General features: G+C 33.5%; 1 protein-coding gene across 2 annotated transcripts; it reads left to right on the top strand.

Moving 5' to 3' along the window:
- The first annotated feature begins 422 nt into the window (after positions 1-422).
- On the top strand, positions 423-16,908 carry LOC113559288 (Krueppel homolog 1-like). 2 transcript variants are annotated; one of them, XM_026964957.1, is made up of 2 exons: positions 423-1,033; positions 12,096-16,908. In XM_026964957.1, exon 2 carries the CDS (start codon positions 12,122-12,124, stop codon positions 14,387-14,389), a length of 2,268 nt encoding a protein of 755 aa, XP_026820758.1. In that variant the 5' UTR covers positions 423-1,033; positions 12,096-12,121; the 3' UTR covers positions 14,390-16,908. The 2 variants fall into 2 exon arrangements, with proteins under 2 accessions (XP_026820758.1, XP_026820757.1); XM_026964956.1 differs by lacking the exon at positions 423-1,033 and adding an exon at positions 7,206-7,845.
- Positions 16,909-23,658: the final 6,750 nt, after the last annotated feature.

Below are 23,658 nucleotides of genomic sequence, written 5' to 3'. Positions count from 1 at the left end.
TGTTCCACGAAGACGCGACCCGACGGTATAATGTATTACTATTACTATACATTTTCCGTTTGGCATCGTCGTCACACAACGCCGTCTCGCAACGTGTGCGTGAGTGCGTGCGTGCGCGCGCGTTCGCACGAAAGAGCGAGCGGGACGCGGAAACGCGGCGGCGACACGAACGAACCGTCGGCGGACGGGACGCGGGTGGGACGACTTGCGCGTGCGTGTGCGTTCGCGACCGACCGACCGAGCGTGTCGTTAGCTGGCGCGGGCGCGTGTGAGTGCGTCCGCGAGCGATGCCACGCGCGGCACGCACTCGGCCGAAACGCCGGTCCGGCTCCTCCACGCGCTATGAAATTCGGCACTGGGCCGGGTTCACAACCGTGGCGCCCTTCGGCAGCCGCCGCTCCGCCGTCGGCCGCGGTCGGCGCAGCCAAAGAGGTAAGAGAGGTAAATAGTCCGGGCCGGCTCCGCTCGGATTTCGTTCCTCGTCCCCATTAACTTAACCATTGTTGTGGTACTGTTTCGATCTTCGGCCGGTGCCGTTCGCGGATTTTTTTTTCGCCCTGCAAAAACGCGTATGTTTTCGACATTATCATTTATTAAATTATTATTATCATTATTATTATTATTATTTTTATTTTTATTACCAATATTATTGTTATTCGTTTTTTATTTTTCGCCGTTCGCTATACGCTGTTCAATAGACCTTATATCCTCCAAGCTTTCACCGTTGTTTTCGTCTCGTACACTGTTGGTTTTTATTTTATTTTATTTTATTTTTTTTTTTGTTCGCCAACGCATCGGCATTTTTGGGAACACTCGCGTTCATGGATTTACGCCGGAACCTTCGCGCGAAAATGTGTCCAACTCGAAGTTATAATACGTCAATCGCTGTCGTCGCCCCAACACTTTGACTCTATCCGACGACACACTCGTGCCTTTGCTGCTCGACGAACTTCGACGTCCCTGTGCCATTCAAACGAGTTGATAATCGGTCTGAAGTAAAATTCGCCACATGAATCATCAGCAAACAACTAAGGTGTGTACATTAGTTATTTCTTAAATTTCCATGGTCATGTGATGTGGAAATGACACGTCTTGGTCGGTATTAGGTAGGTGCTATAGTACAATGCGTATGTTTCATTCGGCGTTAAGACACCAAAAATATTGTTTTCAGTAGGTATTTAAAAAAAATTTGCATTGAACAATAGATTTTTTAACGGACTTTTTACGATTGTGAAACAATTAAATCTTTAAATAAATCAAATTGATCTCAAACCTAAGTGTCACCAGATGACTTGTTTTTAAAAAAAAAAATACATACTATTGTAGGCACTTCTTTTAGTAGAGATAAAAAAATAAAAATAAAAAATTTGGCAAAATAAATATTTTTGGGCTTACATAGTTATTTAAAATAACGTCGTTTCAAATTTGAGTTCAATTTTAGAGGGTGTAAACGAATAAAAGTCTAAAACTTAATTATTCACTTATTGTGTACATATGGGTACTTTCTTTTTTAAAATTATAATTTTACCAACGTATCAATTAAATTTAATTTTGTATCATCGCCGCGTCTATATGGATCGAAAAATAATTTGAAAGTTTTAATACCGATAATATTGTATATTATTAAATTGGTAGTCAATGCCAAAACCGGAGTCAAAATAAACTGGTAATCGTGTTGATGAAATCGGTTGCGCAGAACGGCAGTAATACTCTCCAGTAAAGTCATTGATCCTATATTTGTCTGATTTTGTTCCGAACTATGTAAATAAATCTTTATTTTATCATTACTCAAATACTATTTAAATACATGAAATTTATCTTGACCTAAGTCAACAATAATTTTTTTTAGTAACGATATTGACGCTATGACCCTTCAACTCGATATTTTTACCAATATCTTTTCCGACGACTAATTGACGTGAAACAAATTGTAAAATGCTGTAAAAATATACAACGATAAAAACATTAAATAAGTATTATGCTATTTTATTCAATAGTAAATAATACGATTTGTTGCGGCAATACTTAAATTAATAGTTTTATTTTTAATTTAGTGTCGACAGTGTTGTATTATTTATCCTGGTAGTTTTTAGCAAACGAATTTCATACGTCATAAATGTATAAATTTTAGAACGGAAAAACAGAACGAGTGCAACGATGCATATAGTTATGTGACGTGGCGAAATAGTTATAGTAGTTTGGTGTAGAGTTGTAAAACAGTTATTTAATGAAATTAATTTAATATTATAAATTATTAGTAACTCATAAGTAGGGCTGGGAATTGTCTTGAATTTTGTTACGATATCGATTTTTTCTGATTTTTTTAAAACAGCTTCATAAGTGGAAATTGTGATTTAAGTAATAAATTATAACAATGATAATAAATAATTATTTTTGTAATACTAAATACTGATAATAAAAATATAATACAATTTTCGACAAATTTAACTTTTTAGACAGTCTAGACATGCATTTTGCACTTTATACGATATTTTAGGGCATTAAAATCTTAGCTCAACTTAAAAGTTACAATTACTTTTAAATATTAATTTTAAACAGCTATTTTGATACGTAATCTTATTTTGGACCAATATTTTTAATTGAGTTTGTGTATTTTTAAATCCAAGTATAAAATGTTGATTATTTATTGTTAAAAATTTAAATCATTTTAAAAATTGCAATCAATATAAATATGGTAAAAAATAAAATAATTTAAATACTAGTGTACCAAGTTGTGTGTGCTTATTAAATGTATACATCAGTAAATCATGACAATATCGGGACAGCGTTAGATTTAATTAGTTATTAAATTTACGAACATAATCTTATATTGCGTAGCAGTATTAGTTTCGTAGAAAATAATATATCAACAGTAATTTATTTAAGTCATGTCTGGACAGTGTATTGGTGCGACATTTCCTGATTTTATTTCTGAACTATTGGTAGGTTTAAAGGTTATCAAAAAACATTAAATTATTTTAATTTTAAATGATTTTATTTGTATAATAATTTATTGCCACACCGATAAATGACAAGAACACATTAAAAATTAGTCATTTCGAAATAATAATCATTTGATGTTAATTATATGAATTATACATTAGTGTAGATATACATATTATATACATAAAATATTAACAATATCAGAGATCAATAAAAATAATTATTGTTGATGATTTATGAGTTGTAAATAATTATATTAAATCATACTATTGAAGTAGTTCATGACTTTAGGCTTAAGACTGTCCATCCTGTCGTGATATATTTATTAACTTAAAACAGTTAAAACATAATTAATGTAAGTACTTAGAGAGTAGATTTTTTACTATTGTATATTAGTTTGTGAAAGTTGATTTCGATAATTCAATCGAAAATATTTTTATGATAAAAATAAACATACATATTATAGACATTAGGTATCACATATTAGCATACGTTACAAAATTACCATAAAACCAATATTTCGTGTACACCGCGCGCGCGTGCAGTCGTCCAAACGCAGAAGTCAATGGGAAACGATGAAAAATATAGCCCCTTGACTCGCGAATAAATTTGACATGATTTGCAATTTTGACATAGGTAACAAATATTGTATAAGTTCGCTACTACGAGATCTAACTTAAGCAAAACGTTTAAAATTATTAATACGCAAAATGGTCTGTATTACTAAATATGGAATCGTTTAAAATAGAAAAAAGGTTGGACATCCATAATATATATTATGTAGAGTATTAGGTTATTTTCTAATTAATAATATTGTTTTGTTACATCTACAGTAGCTCTACCGTAGTACGGCGACAGGTAGCCGGTCTGACGACGATAACGTTGAGCGCGTAATACGCGCGGTACCGATACCGATCGTAAACGGTTACAAATTACAATGAGCATTATTATTTATGGTCCGTGTTTGTTTATATAATAATATATTACACATTTACACACACACACACACACATATATATATATATATTTATAACGTTCTTCCGCTCAATATTATCTATATGCGTTTTCCCCGTTTACCGCTGAACTAGTATTGTCGTATTTACGTATCACGTCATACATTACAACCGTCCGTATTGTTATCACCTCGGTCCTTAAACTATATTATATGCGCGATTTTCTTAATTTTTTTTTTTTCTTTTCATTGTCGAAACCTATCGGTTGCAAATCGGGTTTTTCGGGCGGACATCTCGCGGATAATATCCATCAATCGCCGGCCGACTCGTGTACCGCACAATAATAACAATATAAACACGCACACACCCATATACCACCCTCTTCCCAATCCCTACACGTATTGCCTACCGGCCAGTCGACCCGACGCGCATTTGGGGTTGTTTTCGAGTGCAATGAACTCTCTTTCACCCAAACGGGGCGTCGTCGTCGAACCTACCGGGTTTTACGGTATATGTATTATTGTGAGCACACACACACACACGTACGTACGTACGTAAAATCAGGTACGTCGTATCGGGTAAGCGCGTATTACGACGCGACCGATTTCGCCATCGCCGCAGCATATACGACCGACTATATGGCACACACACACACACACATATTATGAGCAGGAGATAAAATTATTATAAAACGTCTACGAGCAAAAAAATATATAATACAAAACCGTGTACAAAATAATATATTATGCGTGTATAGGTGCTGGTTGGATTTTTTTTTTTCGAAACCTTCGATGCCGTCTGTGTTTGGCGTATAGAGAGACAAAAGCAGCGGCGGCGACTGACTGCACGACCATTATTGGCGGCGGGGGCAGCGTCTAAAAAAATATAAATGTATTATATATATATAAGAGAAGCGAATTTCCAGTGCGAATAATAAATGTATTATTGTGTAGTGCGTGTCGGCTTCGTAGACGGGTGGGTGGGAAGGGCGGCGGGTTGGACTTGCGAGCGGGGTTTACATTATAATATTATATGTACGCGTTCCACACTCTCCGCCGCGTTGTCGAGGTCGGTGTTCGGGCGGCGGCGGCGGCCTCGCGTGGCCGGGGCGCCGGTCGCGGGGGCCCACGTGTAGGCGTCGGACCGGCGTTTCGACCGACGGCGGAGGACCGGCGAAACGACCGTCCGGCTCCTCCACAACCGCCGGCCCGCGCCGCCGCCACGCCGATGCGTTGGGAAAGGTTACACTTAGTCGCCGCCGCCGCCGCCGCACGCATGTTCTGCGCCGCGACGCCCGCACTCTCGGCCGCCCGTAGCGCGCCTAATGAAAATATTTCGTGTTACGATTTGCGCGTTGCATAACTATACACACTCCAACTCTGTCCCCACCACTGCCTCTGCACAACTGAATCTCGCTGCCGTCGCCGTACGCACAAAACGATATTATTGTTATCTCGTTTTTAAGCCGATTTTCTCATAACGAACGACATTGTATGCGCGCGATACGACCGACTGCAGCAGATAATGGTTTAAGCGTCCGCGTGTGACGTGTGTGCAATGTGCACACTACTTGAAGCCACGCGACGATTGTAATAATTGGCGATAATAATAATTATTACGAGCTTTTTTTTTTTTTTTTTTTATTATTATCCCGTGACCCATTTATTATTATTATTATTATTATTATTACTATTATTACTATTATTATTATTATTAGTAGTAATAATAGTTATAGTACTGTGACAATCACACGACAATATTATCAGCGAACGAACACTATGCGTTACGCCGTGACTCCCACGTACGTCCGTCGACGATGTGGCCTATTCCTTATTGTTTTTATATTAATATTATGTACAATTATGATTTTATACCAAATGTGATATTATTATAATACTATTACAATCGCTATTGTTGTTATACTAGGCAAGCGTGCGATCATGTGTAATTTGTTGTGTTCGTTTTTTATCACTGTTCGCTCACTCTCTCATTCTCGTCCCATCCCGGTCTTTCACTCTTTCTCTCCGTCGGCAATGAAACGTGCGTTGCCTTCCTGCGTGCATGCGTACTGCGTTTTCGACAAGAACAACAATAAAATAAAAATTCGGCAGATGCACACGCGCTCACTCCCGAACGGCCGTGTCAACGAACCCCGGGCCTACCAAATGCAGGCGCGCCCCTTTTTTCGGAGAATAAACGCCGCCGCGATCGTTTTCGTCGTCGTCGTCGTCGTCGTCGGTATCCCGACCCCAATGCCCGACTTATTGGCTCGCGTGTGCGTGCGCGGTGCGTGTGATTCACCGGGGTCAACGCACCGGTGTCCCGCGGTCGTTACCGCAGAATGCGTTGTAACGAAAAAATCAAAACCGTGTTTTTCCTTTCTTGAAAGAAAAAAAAAATCGTTCTATTAATACCGGTGACGATCATCGTCATTCGCCAAGCCAAGGTTGTATAATGTTATAATATATATATATATATATATATGCGTCCGGACTAAGACGAGACACCCGTGACGCCGGCGGCATGTGTCCTGTGTTCTTTCGCGGACGGCGGCCAGGGCTCTCGTTTCCCACACGAAAAACAACCCCATGCTCCACGTGTGCCCGGCAGGTGGGCCGATGCAGCAGCAGCTGAGGTCGGCGGCGATAAGTTTTTATTCTTACCGCTGCAATGTTCTCTTGTTATTATTATCGCTGCCGTTTTTCGCCCCAACAGCACCCACCAAAACCCTCTTTGCCCATTCTTCAGCAGCATAATGTGTGCATATAATCGCATGCAGGGGAACAAGGACGAACCGACGGCGCTGTCGCCCGTTCGATGACCTCCGTATTTTTGGGCTTGTTACGTTATTATTTTTCCCCTACGGTTCGCGAGCGCATATACGCGCGCGGTGCTCTATTCCTCTGGCTCCCCGCGCCAATCCCCTCGCGCTTCGGAGTTCGGCCGCGTTCGGTTCCAGTCGGCAGTACGCGGTTCTTCTTATCGCGGGTGCGTGAACACACACACACACTCACACATACACACACACATATTTATTTACGTACATATTGTACAGTACTATATACGCAGCGCACGCACAAACGCACTCGGGAACAGTCTAAATACGCACGCACGCAATGCTATCGCCGCCGCCAAAGCACGAATCGCTGCGCGCGTGGGGAGGCACCACAACACCACAATAATAATAATAATATTCGACGACATATAGACAGTGTAAACGCGCGCGCCGTTGACGCCGCCGCCGCCGCCGCCGCTGTTTGCTCGCTCGCTCGCTCGCTCGCTCACGCGCGCACACGCACACACACGCACACTTGCGAACGTCCGCGTATACACGTGCCGCCGGGAAACCGAGAGAGGAGACCGTTTCGGACGGAACGCTCGCGCCGCCTTCAGGGCTTCAGTAGGCTGTTGACTGTTGGCCGCGGTCCCGCGACCGCGCGATAATATCGTATATTATAAACTGCACGTCCGCATCATCGCGCAACACTCGTACCGCAAGCGTCCACCTGCATAGTTGCGTACTGCTTATCTCGAGTTTTCACGATTTCCTATTTTTTTTTTTATTTTTTTTTTCTCTATTAAATTTTTTTATCATCCGTCTATCTCTGCCGCGTTTGCCATCTCTGCTCTCTTTTCGTTTTCGTTCCCTCTCCTAGGACGGCCGTAGGCAGCTGCGCCGCTCTCATATCATATACATAAATATAGTGTGTATGAATGCGAGAGAGAGAGAAAGAGAGAGTGAGAGAGAGTAACTGCATAGTTGCAGTATAGTCGCTACATTATACTATTAGTCTCGTCTAGTCTCCGGTACCGCGCGCTCGTCTCCCTGCTGACAGTATCCGCGGAGGAATGCCCAAGTGAAAAATGGCTCAGCTTTGGGACAAGTCGCAAAAACAGTGGATAAAAAATTTCTGGCTCAACCTCAAAAACAACAATAAAAACGCCGGTGGTAAGAACTATAAAAAAAAAAAAAAACGCACGTTTTAATTTCAGTTTCGTTTTTTATTTCGTATATTATTGCTGTCGTCGTCCGGTGTCATCGACACACACTGCAGACTATTTACGGTTCTAATACCGAAAACGGACGACAGACAATTTTTTTATTATTATTTTATTTTTCAAATTTTAACGCACACCTCGCCAATATGTCGGTGTGTGAATGCAGTTGCTTTGTCTGAAGGCGTAGGATTTTGTTTACGTTTTCGGTTTTTGTTGAGAATAATAATAATTTTTTTTATTCATTTGAATTCTGATGTAGTGACATGTAAAACTGTCTACGTTTGATATATATAATACTATTATAGATCCATAGCCCGTATATAGTTGACGTAGCAAAATGTGACAATATTATTATTCGCGCGTTGTACACGTGTGATATTCGGTTTTGAATAATTATTGTTTTATGAATATTATCTAGCTGATTAATTAACTAGAATAAAATAACTATTATATATTCCTTATTCATTTTTAGATCATAGGTGCCAGAGATATTGAATTTATATTCCATAAATAATTAATAAAAATTATAATACCAAAAATATATAAGTAAATTTGCTTTAATATAATTTAGTACTGCTATTAGTTATTTAAGTTTTTTATTAATTCCGATAGGTATTGAAAAATACGTGGTATATTGTCAACGTTGAAGTAGGGTTATTTTTGCTATTTTCAAATTTGTGCTGGAAAGTTTTAATTAAGTAGCTATAATTTTTTTTTATGTTTATTGTAATAATATATCAATTTCATAGTTCTTTTTTTTTTTTTTTGATAAGATAAAAGAGTAAAGACAATCTAAGGTATATTATATAGTTATCAAATTATTAATAATACCCAGTTAAAAACAATATTTTATTTGAGTTATACGTACTTGTATCGTAATTATAATATTATTTGTATATTGTAATATATTATTACGTATGTCATGCAATTATAATAATTTTTCTGCTGTGTATTTATAAGTTGATTAATTATGTACATTACATGCATTTACTTTAAAAAAAAAATTAAATTATATACTTTTTATGTTAATTTTGTTTATTTATTATCTAAATGTTTATTTTTCAAAAATCTAATGTATTTTATTATTATTGTTTTTTAAACTTACATTTTATACCAATTGTGGTAAGTAATTTCATCCATGAAATGTATCGAATTAATCAAATTTACAAAATTATTAGATTAAATCACGGAAAATATATTTAAAAGTTAAAGCCAATTCATTTTTTTCTTATGTTACATTTTATTTGGTGTTTAATGTTTCTTTAATGTAAGACCTTTGCCTTGTTTTTACCTTTTAAATTATTTAATTAGATATATAGTCTGAAATAGTATTCGGTAATAGTATAATACCTGTTATAATAACAATAAACACTCGTAAGACACGATTAAGTTATTCTTATTGCCCGTGTTAAAGTGTTTTGATTGTAATTAATTTACACGCATGAACCTATAATAGTTGATACTTTTTAAACACTTGTATTAATAAAAAATATTTATTTTCGTAACACGTTTGGTATTATATTATGTTTAAGTACATAATCTTAAAATATATTTACTTTATAATACTATTATTGTGGGGTGGTCCGTAATAAAATTTATATTATTATAGGTATATAATGAGACGTATAAGATTTATTACACAGACCTGCGATGCCTGTGTGTATTTAATAATTTTATTGGTGCACCTATATTTATTTCATACAACGTGTAATTATAAATTAGAAAAATAACATACCCTTTATCTTTAACAAACATTTTGATTTCCTTTGAAATATTCTCGTTTTTTACTCTTTACAAAAATTAGTGTAGAATTTATAACTAATAACTTATAAACAATTCTGCAAGTAGATATTTCCTCGTAATAATGTACATATAGAGATATAGGATTTATTCATATTTTTTCTGCTGATATTTTATTCTTGTCAATTAGTTTTGAAAATCTATCAATGCTCATTTTAGAATACCACTGAACTTTCGTAACTTTGTTGTAACAAACATTTGGAAATTTGCGGGTTTCGCGTGTCGCGGCGTTACGAATAGGCAATTCACGGGCGTCTGCGTCTTGTTTGCAAAAAAAAGTATTTCGCTAATCTCCTCCTACACTTGTGATTCTCTTTTATGGTGCCGAACGTCGATGTCTATTATGTTGTTACGCGTGCACATTACAATCATCATCACATTATGGCAGGAATAAAAGAAATAAATCGATATTAAACAAATCATTTTTGTTTTATTTGAATACACAACTATCATATTACGGGAAATAATTTTAAAATTTTCTCTGATAATACGACGTCGGCCCTTAGTATAAAGTAGAAAAATAGAATTTTTTTGTTAATAATACAACATAATATACACATTTTATAATATCGTTTGTTTCTTATAGTGAATATTAATATAATATAATACTTTATTATTGAATTGATTGAATGATTCAATGAATCATTGAAACAATGATCATTGTTTATTTTTAGCTATTTATTTTTATTTTTTACGAAACAATTTTTTTGTAACATATGCAAGATAATCCATTGAATTAGCTGTATTTATTTCCCGTTAATTTGTATGTTTTTATTTATTTTGAATAACATTCATTAGTTTCTAACACTATATTTTTATATAAAAAAAAAACAAATTTTTATCATGATATGTATTATCTACTTATTATAAGATTTCTAAAAATGAACGAACAATTAAAACAATTAAGTAATATATTGTGACAATTTAATGATTTAATAAACATTTTTCAAAAAATAATTTATTTAAAAAAATTGAGTACTCAATGTATGGGTACTTAGTTTTAATGGCTATATAATATATATTCAATATGGAATGATATAATTATAATATTATCGTGTGATATTCGAACTGTTTTCGCTATTTACACCCAACTCATCGTCTGTACGAACGATTCGCTCATATATCATAATAATCTCCCTCACTGTTTTTAAAAACCAATACGAATTATTAAATCATTAATTTCATCAATGACAAGAGAGTTTACCGTGTGAAAAAAATATCGTACGTAAATGTGTCGAACAATTAACGCGCATTATAGTATATTGCCATGGAATCATTAATATCGCACGTATCACCACACTATGAGCTCGTGTACTTAACGACCCGTGCATAAAAACGACACAATAATGCGACGACGATTATATAAAGAGTGTATGACAACAATAATATTTTAAACATTATTTCATCGACAATAAAACGACGGTGCGTTGCTTTGTGTACTGATATAAGTCTGTCCGTTTATATATGACATACGTATTTTACGCATAAAGGCGCGAGCTTTTAAAATATAATATGCACACTCACAAATATTAAATTATGACTGGGAGTATAAATATGATATCTTTTATAATATATTACATAATGACACACTCGGGCAAAAAATATTGTACGGTTGTATGACATGTCGATATTAATACATTATTATATACAGTTTTATATAATTAACCTTGTCGTGTTACCATGTTTCTTTTATGTGTCGTACTCCGTGATGTTTTGAGTTTGGTTAGGTTAGGTATTCACAATCGATAATATCTATTAGTGAAATCTATATAATTGTTCAAAATTAAATGAGCATATTCTATACTACATTTTTTCCGCAAATATTATTCTATAAACTCTTGAACACACAAAATACGATACAAACTACAGAAGAGATGTTTTATACTTCGGAAACTTCTCGAACACACGGCGTGTACGTGGTGTATATTTTTAATTTCCCTAGTAAAAATTTATATTAATGACCACTGACCAGCTACTATATAATTAATGTAAGCATTATTACGTCTTCCGATCAATACAATACTTAAATATGATGCATAGTAGGCACAAAGATAATAAAACTAGCGTGATAAATACAATTTTTTATAATCTTTTATAAGTTATACAATGCAATAAATCACTATTATTGAAACAACGTAAAATAAAATTTACTTACGAATAAAAATATACAATTTTTTACATTTATTCTATTTTATAAATACGAGTTCCAGTTTTTAATTGTATGTTTACCTTGAACAAACTATATACCGCAGTATATTTATATATTAGTAAATAGTGATACTTAATTATACTTATTTTAAGTTTGGCGTAAATCTAACAATATAGGAATAGCATACCAATTTATTTCCATGACATTTATTTCATTTTATATCACATTTTGTTTTTTTTATATGTTTGCAGAAAATGTCTTGGGCCATGTATCCGACATGGTAGAACTAATTAATGGGGAGATGCCGATATTGAGCTCGTCTGGCGGAGGAGGATCGACAGATTTCGTTCGCGTCGGCATCGACTGCACTCTAAGTCCGTTGAAACCGGCAACTGCTACAACCGGCTCCCTACACAATCAACAACAACAACAACAACAACAGGTACACCAAAAAACGGCTATCGACGTCGCAGAAAACGCTTCCGAGGGATCGGCGGCGACGATCAAGCGCGTGGTGTGCAGCCCAGATCTTCCAGTATTCACCATAACGCCGGTGGTCGAAGAGGCCGCCGTGATCATCGACTCGGCTAAGACGGCGGCCGCGGCGGTTGCGGCCGTGCCTTCTGTACTACCGTCACCGCACACAACCACTGCGGTGTCTGACAAGTCTCTGCAGTGTAACGTGTGCCACAAGGTATTCATGCAGAAAAACGCTTTTCAAAATCACTTGCGATCTCACGTGAAGGACACGACGACAGACGGCCCGTTCCAGTGCAACTACTGCAGTAAGTCGTTTACGGTACCGGCCCGATTGACACGGCACTACCGAACGCACACTGGTGAAAAACCGTACAAATGCGAGTATTGCGATAAACCGTTCTCGGTCAAGGAGAACTTGAGCGTCCATCGGCGTATCCATACCAAAGAGCGGCCGTACAAATGTGACGTGTGCGAACGAGCATTCGAGCACAGCGGCAAGCTACACCGACACATGCGCATACACACTGGTGAACGTCCGCACAAGTGTTCGTTCTGCGACAAAACGTTCATCCAGAGCGGCCAACTGGTCATTCACATACGCACACACACGGGCGAAAAACCGTACGTGTGCAAAACGTGCGACAAAGGATTCACGTGCTCAAAGCAACTCAAGGTGCACACGCGCACTCATACAGGCGAGAAGCCGTACTCGTGCGACATTTGCGGCAAGTCGTTCGGCTACAATCACGTGCTCAAGCTCCACCAGGTGTCGCATTACGGTGAGAAAGTGTACAAGTGCACGATTTGTAACGGGACATTCACATCCAAGAAGACTATGGAGAGCCACATCAAGAGTCATTCGGACAACGGTGGTAGCGGAACTGCGTCGGCAGCCGCGGCTACCGCTAACGGCGTCCAGGTGACCGGCACTTCTACGGCGACTTCGACCGCGGGGGCACTAGTCATCACCGTGCAGTCGTCGTCTAACAAAAAAGACGCTGCTTCCGAGGGCGAGACTTCGTCGGGCTGCGGTAGTGACAAGGAAAACAGCAAGTCGACAGTGGCCGCGTCCGCCGCGGTATTGCTTCAGCTGTCTGACGAACCGAAGCGCACCAATCTTCTCCTGCAGCAGCCCACAGCAGCGACGGCTACTGTAATGGTTCAGGAAGACGACGGTGACGGCATTGGAAAATCCGACGATGACGAAGACGAAGAGGACGAAGAGGACGACGACGACGTGATGGTGATGGGTGCCGCTGACGTAGACACCGAACTTAACAAGCTGTGTCAGTACTTGTATCCCAGGTTACCCGGTAACAACCGCAAGCGTAGTGACTATGACGATGACGAGGATGATGACGAGTACAATTGCGACCAACCACCTAGTCCGGCCAGCAGCTCTTCGGGTTCATTAACTCTGACCATGGATGTGTCGCCACCACCAATGACTCGTCGACACCAATATCAACAACAACAACAGCAGCAGCAGCAACAACAACAGCAGCAGCAGCAGCAGCAGCAGCAGCAACAACAACAACAACAACAGCAGCAACAACAACAACAGCAGCAGCAACAACAGCAGCAGCAGCAGCAGCAGCAACAACAACACCTGCAGCAACAGCAGCAGCAACTCCACCAACAGCATCAAGAACAGCAGCAGCGACAACAACAGCAGCAACAGCAACACCAACAGCAGCAACAACAGTCGTTCCACACGATGCAGACGGCTGCACAACAACAGCGACAGCAGCACGTGGATTATGTCATGATGATGGCTGCTGAAGATCGTCCAGTTGTGTCTCCCGTCCGGTACGCTGCCCCTGCCGCCGACGAGACCACGGAGATGCCGCCCGTCGTGTCGTTGACCGCAGTGCCGTCACCGCCCCCGCAGTCACAACCTTCGCCGCCGCTGCCCACGCAACCCAACGACCGAGATCACTTGAGTTTGCCGCCGCGGAAACGATCGAAAATGATACTCAAGTCGATGGAGAGCACAGCCAAGAAAGAGGCACAGTGCAGCCGATATAGCTCGGTAATACAGTACGCCAATAAAGCCTCAATTTAAACGTAAACGATCGTAGTATTTATATTTAATAATATTATCATCACAATTTATTATTATTATTATTATACTTATTTATGATATAACTATTATTATTATTATTATTATTTCGTATTATAATGTGACTATCCCAAATCTTCTTTTCTTTTCTTTATTTTCGCAACGTACACATTATACTATAACGTGGAACTTTATTTGCCCAAATGATAAATAGTCAAGTTTAATATAATTATTTTACGTCATTAGTGTTATAGAAAAGAAACATTTATTATTTTAGTATCTGTGATATGATAATACATTATTTACCAAAATATTATTAGGTGAACCGTGCCACTGGGCGGGGGAACGACGTAAGGAGGGTTCCGATAGTTGTTATCAAAAAACAGGAGTATATATACATATGTATATATATATATAATTATTATTATTTTATACGTTTTAGAACTAATTGTATTATTATTATTATTATTTATTTTTTAACAAATATTTTGATTCTTCGTACGCGTTTCCTTCGGACGTTCCTTTCGTATATAGTTACGGTTTTTTTTTTTAGTCTGGGAAAAAATATGCTGTGTACGCATTATTTCTATTATTATTATTATTATTATTTTTTTTAATGCAATTTTAGTCTATATATTACTAATAATATAATATAATATAATATAATATAGAATAATGAAATCATACGGGTAGTAGTTAATTACATTCTCTCGCTAGAGAAACAAAAAGTCTGTCGAGCAGTTTTTGCTATAATAAAATAATTATTATTAATATTAAATTGCATATTTAAACACTATTAAAATGCAACAAGTTGTGTAGTTTCATTGTTTTTTTTTTTTTTTGTTTCTTTTACTAGGTGCATAGGACTAAGTATAGTAATTATTAACGTAATTGAAATAATACAAAACGGAAAATCATCTACCTCATTTGTATGCCTTATATATTAATTGCCTATAATTAGAAAAAACAGTACAAATCATATTATCCTAAAGTGACGAAACTCACTGAGGACCAATTTATATTTAATTAATTATTATATTTATTGTGTGTGAAAATATTATATACGCGCGCGCGTGTGTGTATGTGTGTGTATTTTGTGAGTATTTGTGCACATACACACACATACACACACACATACTTACAGTAGATGTTCGATATTAATTGAACTTCAACATCAAGAATTTTTCGACTCGTCGAACTAAATCGTATGTTTATTTCTTTTGTTGACTTTCGATATTCTATCGACTCTCCTGTACTTTAAAAATCTAATTTAATTGTAAACAATTATTTTAATGTATATCAGCGTCAATCAACAATATGCATATTGCTAGAAATTAATTTTTAATATGTAAATACATTGACTGTCTTCGTATTTATGTATAATATACAATATTATAATAAGTAAAATGTGTTATATAATAATATAGATACGAAGTGTATGTAAATGTACTGATTTTTGGATCTCTTAATATCTCTGTAAAATCTGTAGGAACGCGTTAATATTGTTCTACAAAGAAATATGTTGCATTTAATGTTCCTACGACAAAATCATTGTTAATTAGTCCATACCTTTACAATGTTGATTATTACACATAAATATAGATCAATTATTATGTTTACCGTTACGAGAATATTAAGTTCGACCTAGAAACATCTATGTTTTACGTATAAAAAGAGAGAGAAAAAAACGCTGTAATTTTGAACAACTATACATTATATATATATTATATTATGTATGTTGTAAACGTTATTATTAGAATATAATAAACATTTATAAATATATAGCTTATATTTGAAAGACACTAATAATATAATTGTCGTTTAAGTAGTTTTTTAAAATATCTATATGTTATAAATATTTATTTGTTTATGATTATTTTATTTTTTGCATTAATATAACTAATTATATTATAATACGGGTAAAACTTGTTCAACTGATGGTGCAAATACATATTATACTTATAGTGAACATTAATGTGACCTCGTAAGGAGTTTCAAGTGCTTTTTTCATTCTTATTAATTTAGTTTATGTTTGTTTGAAAAAACAAAAACAATTATTATTATTATTATATTATATTATTATTTTTTTTTATTATTATTGAATAGGTACATTATTATTATGAATATTATTATTTTTTAATTTTTAATGTAGTTAATATGAAATCGTTTATCATTGTTAACAACATCTAAGATCATATATTTGGGTGTGTCCAAAAGTCTGGAAACTTTTGTTTATGTTATTATTTCAATTGTCGGTGTTTCCTTAGTTTTTGACACACCTTTTATAAGGTTTTTAGTGTACAATGACAATGAAAATTTGTTTGTATCCCTACAAATGTACAATATTATGTAGCCATTACATTTATATATACTACCTATAGTTTAATGTTTAGTCTTTAGAAATACTCAATTTTAGTGTTGATAGAATAGTATAATATTCATTATTATCATTTTTTAATTTTTTTCCTTTTGTTTTTGAATGTTTGAAGTGAATTGTATTTTACATTGTGCAGACTTTATTCGAAAATAAATATCAAATACCTACCTCATTAATATAACAAAAAACTGTGTGTATTTATTGAATTGACTATGTTGATGCCTGGCATTGAAGTCGTCAATCTGAGTACTATTATGGGAGACTTGCATGCACAAATCGGCGCTTTTTAATAAGACTGAGAGTTTCTATAACTGAAAGTGTATTATTAGTTTTTCCCAAAATTTTTGTTTTTTTTTTTTTCAAAAAATTCTCGATTCTTGCTCAAATGTTAGGTATTATTATAACAAATATTAATTTTAACGTTCACAATGATTGCCACTACATTGTGTTTTTTATACAAAAGTTGTTGTCGTCCGAATATGAACAATTGTGGCTTGGACAACTATTATCTTTGCACTGACATCAATATCGGTCACGACAATAACCAGTATGGCCACTTCCTTTTCGTTTACTTTGAATAAAACCAGCAAAGTTACCATGTTATTGAAATTTTAATCTATGATGTCATGGTATGGAGTATGGATAGTATTTACGTAATAGTTTTTTAGTATTATGAATACTTTGAGCTAAGTTGGTAAGTTTAACTATAGTAGCTAATGTCAATAGTAATTTGACAGCTGGTATAATTTATACTACATTACATATAACTGTATAAGTAACATAATCACATTATAATAGTAATCATAAAATTAAAAACCATTCACGAATTGGCAGTTCAGTTATTTAAATATTTTTTCTTCTATTAAATGCTCTTTTATAATAATTCAATAAACAAAATTTCTGTTTTTCAAATGATGAACCGTAAAATTTGTATCTGTTATACACTTATACAGTAGCATACATTAGATTTCAAGTGCACATCGTTATTGAGATCACTAAAATAATGTATAATTTTTTTGAACAGGTATTCAATAATGATACACGTCATTGTATATAACAAACGATTAGCAGCGAAAGAGACAGAATGATTTATGTTATATTGTATATTCAATTTGCTATAATTACGTGCAGTATTATATTAATACTGGTATAAGACGATATACCTGCGTGTGTAGTCTTGTGTCTTACTAACGTACATCATAACCAATTTTCGTTTAGTAGAACACATTTTGTGATGTTAGCTTTAATATTAGAGTAAATTTACCTATAGTCAAATTTAAATATAAGTATATCATCTAGAAATTGGCATATGCTTTTATTAATAATATCATTTTAAAGTCGTAGTATTTTACATAACTTACTATAACTCACTTTAAAATGATAATATCAATAAAATCATGTCATTTTCTAGATAATATTCTTACGTTTAAATTTGATAATAGGTAAATTTACTCTTATATTAAAGCTAACATCACAAAATATGTTTTATTGAACGCAGATTTGTTATCATGTACCATGTACGTTAGTAAGACAGAGACAACACATACGGGTATGGCGTCTTCTTAATTCAGTTAGTTGAGCTATTGTTTTAAAATACATCACTATAACTTTTGAGCCAATACTATACTGTTAAATAATGTTAATAGGTTAATGATATAAAAATCTTGTTGTAAAATATTTAAAAAATAAGTTGTATTTAAATAAAAATATATAATAGATATAGGTAGTGAACATTTCGAAAAGTTTCACAAAATTATGATCAATATTTTTTGAATAAAAATAACTAAACAATTATTAAAACCGTTTGAAAAATTATTTTCAATTTCGCAAAAAATTGAATCGACAACATTTATAAAAATAAATTTTTACTATTTATTTTTTGATATATTTTGACTGCTAATGAAGAACTCTGTATTCTATTTTCAATAAGCTCTAATACTGATGGTTAAAAATTCACATATTAACTGAAAAAAACTAAACAACATTACAAAGAACCTTGACACATTGTATTGAATTGACAAGCTTTTTAACGGAGAATGTTGTTGATTACAACAACCAATACAAAATCGATGTGTTGAAAATTTGTGTTGCGTAAACATCATTGTTTTCCCATTTATTTAGAAAATTACCGAATAGATAAAACTGTCTACAAAAAACTTCCCTCGAAGGTTAAAAATGAAGCTTATTATCTTGGTCTGAAAGTGTTGACAGACACAATAATAAAAACCATACATATAATATATGTATCGTTATTAAATCAATAATTTATTCTTATTAAAAATTGTAACGTTTGAATGGTTAAAAAATCCTTTTAAAAAATCATAATAAGAATGCAGGGTATAAAAAAATATGTACTGTGGATAATGTTCATGGACAAATTAGAGTAATTTGAAAAATATTTTACTTAATCTAGCTGTATACTATAAATGTATATATTGTGTACAGAATTATATTGCTATTATGTGGTTAACTTGTAACTTCTAAGCCTTGGCTTATATATGTAAATTAACGTACCACTAGAAAATATATCCACGAAAAGTTCTAAATTAGTATAACAATCTTCCATATTGATATGTTTATATTTATTGACTTGTATTTTTACCTGAAAAAGAAAATGCGGAGAAAAGTGAGTGTTTTAACCACCCCTACTTAAAAGTTGGACCCCTGACTTTGTACTGTTTACGCATGCGCAAACGTTTGCCTTTCATTAATATTTTCCTTTCCTTTATATTATTTCTGAAGGGAGGAAGGTTTTCACGGCACTTGTACACCGTATTAAGCAGCACACGTTCTCTCACAAACTCCACTATAACTTTATTGTAAGCGAAGCCAAAGAAGGAAATTATGTAATATAAGTACAGTATACACAATATTTAGAATCCTTTAATTGGTTTTATGAGACTATTTCCTTTTCTTCCTTTTTTCGTAGTTTATTAAAAAGGCAAACGATGGTCAAAAAGTCTCATACTTGGCATATTTTAATCCTCTACAGGTACTTCAATTTCAAATTGGACACGCTGGTGTTGGTTTTGGATATGTTGGGATTTTCTAGTAATTTAAATAATAAATTATTAATAGTAACTATTAATTTATATTTTGTAAAATATATTACATATAAATATAACTTCCAAAGCGTGGTAATTATTTATTGGAATTTATTCAAGCATTTTATTTTGTATTAGTACAATTTCGTTTCATCATTGATCTAGTTTTTGTTTTTCGGTCGTCTATATATTATGTGAAGACTCTAGGTAAGTCAGGTAAAAAATATCAATCTACAAATTTATCGTTTATAAAATATTATGTACAATTGTATTATAACCGTATTAGAAAATACATTTTATTTTATTTTAGTTTTTCATTCAAATCTATGTATAATATCTTTATAACATTATAATACAAAAAATAAACATGTGATTACAAATTACAATAGGTAATAGAAATGTATGTAACATAATTTATGGCAAACTGTCAAATTAAAATAACGATTGAACGAAAATAAATTAAGTTAAAAATTAAAATTTGCCAAAATAATTAGATAAATATATACGACACAGCATTATTCCACGAAACGTTTGTCGATTATGCAGTTACTATTATAATACTGTTTAATGTTTATATAATACATGGCTTCATAATTTATCAATGCATACTCATCTCCTTTTTCTATCAGATGAATTCATTGGAAACTGATTTTTATAATTTTTAAATATTACCCAAAGACCAAATTTTCAATTATTTAGATTTTTCTGTCATTTAAGGAATGTCCTATTTCATTATAGGACACGTCTTTTTTTCAAACGTGATACAAACAACCTTTATAATTATGTAACTAATCTTCTTATAATTTTTGTTTATTTTGGCAAATAAATTTATATTATCTTATCTTCTATAAATTATATTATTAAACAAATGATTTTTTATTTCTGTTAACGTTGATATAACTAAATCAAAGCGCAAACAAGTAGTTTTTTCTATCTTTACTGCATATTATACACGAGTAAACTAAGAATAATATCACTTTAAAAATGGTTTTACAATAATATAAAACAGAAGTATTTACCTAATATTGTACCTATTTAGTTAAATGCGATAAAAAGTTAATATACGTTAGTATTAAGAAGTCAAGTTTTAAATTTGCATAGCAATTTACATCATTTTTCTATATCTTTTTTTATTATGACATTATCATTATCAAATACTCGCTCAATTTCGGTCTAGATTCACAAACATTTTTAGAAAGTCAACGGATTAATAATTAACATGACGGTTCTTATTCGAAAATATAAAAGGATTATATCGAAACTGGTATACTTTAGATCAGTAGTCGGCAACCTTTTTAGATTCTCAAGCCAAATTAACAAATTAAAAAGAGTTCACAGGTCAGATAAAAATAAAAATTGTATATTCTTAAATTATTTATTATGAAAAAAATACTGTTTAAAATTTTAAAATTTAAAATGTATGAAAAAAAAAATTTGTTGTTCTAGAATTTAAAACTGGCCGTATACAATGGCCGTGCGGGATGCCGGTTGTCGACCACTGCTTTAGATGATATAAAAAATATAAATAATTAAAAATATGGTATTAAAAGTTTATTATTAATGGGAAAAAATCGAGGAACTTGCTCTGCTATATATAGTACATGTGTCGAGTATACCTCGTCATTGAATAGGCCATTGTAATGGATGTGTTAAGTTACTTAAATTTGAATTCAGTGATAAATCATTGCATGTACACGAAAAACGATTCTGAGTGGAGACGGTATGATAGACGACAGCCTATAGTATTACGAAGTATATGTCATTATATTATGTTTCAGTCTCTATAAGTAATACGGGCATACGATAGATTGAAATAATTTTTGCCGAATACCTACGTCGTATTTGTTTTATTATTAGTTACAATAATTTTGTGTATAAATCTTGATCATATATATTATTGTTGTAAACTATTTTAAATCCGCGCCGTCATACCATAGAACAGCTTGAATAATATTTTTTAATAGATAAATAGACAATAATTTAATATTAATCTAAATATTTTGAAAATAAATAAATTTAAACGTAAATAAAATATACAATAATATTGTGTACAATTCTCAAGTCCTTCACGAATACTATTTTTGAATAACAATAAAATAAATAATAACTATCGTTTATGAACCAATGTCGTTAATATTTTAACTTAAGATGATGTCTATATAAAAACTTGTGCTTTTGTATAAAAGCAAAATATTTTCGTTTCTTCAAAAAAAAAACACCCTACACGCATATCAGTGTATAACCAAGAAATGTATCGAGCCACTCAGAAATTGAAATGGGTGTGAGCACTGAACATGCTCAATAGTATACTTGCTGGATATAATATATATTGTGTACAATATCGCTGTATCATATATTTTTACAATTTTAAATCGTCCACGGGGAATATAATATAGTTTCCTGAACCTTATCGTGGTCGTTACTCGTAATCCGTCCACGATTGGTGGTGATCATTCTCAAAACGAAAAAAAAATGTATATCCTTGTCGCGAATACTATATTATGGATTATATTATCAGTCACAGTCGCGGCCTCGCGGGATATCCAGTACTTTGAATATAACCACGTCAGTAACGATGTGAGGTAGGTAGTTGCGAGTGCTTATTGCGATTATCATGCAGTCCCGCCCATCGCTCAGCTGCAGTGACTTATTATTCGTTAAGTAATCCCATCGATAACACGTCGTTTCTGTTTGCTCCCGCGATTTTGACGGTACAACTTCGATCACTCATCCAGAATAACGACACGAAAAAAAAACATCAAATCGTAATGTAGTCATGAAAACCATATGGTTCCCTGGTAACAGTCAAGCAGTCAACTAAAATATTACCTGGTTTAGGCCTTGGTGCGCAAAACCGCTTTTAAAATTCGATCATGTTGTACGGCCGCGTTCAGATTATAATAATATATGCGTTTAGGTATAATGAAGTGAGTTGAACTCCAATATTTCGTTTCGAACCAAACAATAAGTGTTAGTGTCGAACTCAAACAGCAACATTTCATTCAACATTAAACAAAAACCGTTACGGACGTCGATTTTATAAACGATGCAAAGTTAAAACAATTATGTTAGTCAGTCTATAAATAATTTAAAAAAAAACACAAGAAATAATCGCTGTCCAGCCAATAATATGAATTTAATTTAATTTTTTTTAAATCAAAATTAAAAAGGTTTCCCACCATAGGTAGTGACTACCGTTCTGCTGTTTACAGTAGTTTCCGAGTGGGTCACTGTAATGAATGTGTTAAATTTAAATTCAATAATTTATCAATTTATCGCTGATCACTGTATACGAAAAACGATAAAAATCATTTATTTAACTGTTATTAATATTAGATTTTTATCAAAAAAATTGCATTTAAAATTAGTTATTAATTCTAAGCATTTAATTATTTTTAAAATATATATTTAGTTATACCATATAAAATTTATTTTTTCTAACCTTGAGGTCTATAACACTTAACCGTAAAACGGTATAAATAGATTTATTATTTATTAATATTTAAAATTAGTCTACGTATTTTGAAAATGTCATTGTGTATACCAATACAGTATAAGTTTGAACTACAAATATTAATGAAAAAAAATTGTGTTTGCAAACCTCTAGAGTTTTTTTAGGTCTAGTATGAAACACCTTTGTGTAACATTGCATTCAATTTTAAAATCTTGTATATTGTAAATTTTCGAGATTTTGACGGATTTAAAAATTCCAACTTAAAATGCACGTATATGTGAACAGAAAAAAATGTAAAAAAAACTTTTAAAAAAATCCGTTTTTTTAATACTTGTTTGTCCTTTATCACTTACAATAAATATTATAAAATAGAAATATTTTCAACATTTTTTTTAAA

Source organism: Rhopalosiphum maidis, chromosome 3, assembly GCF_003676215.2.
Source record: "Rhopalosiphum maidis isolate BTI-1 chromosome 3, ASM367621v3, whole genome shotgun sequence".
NCBI classification, from domain to species: Eukaryota; Metazoa; Arthropoda; class Insecta; order Hemiptera; family Aphididae; genus Rhopalosiphum; species Rhopalosiphum maidis.
The sequence above is the reverse complement of the archived record's forward strand: the minus strand, read 5'-3'. Positions and strand labels throughout refer to the sequence as shown.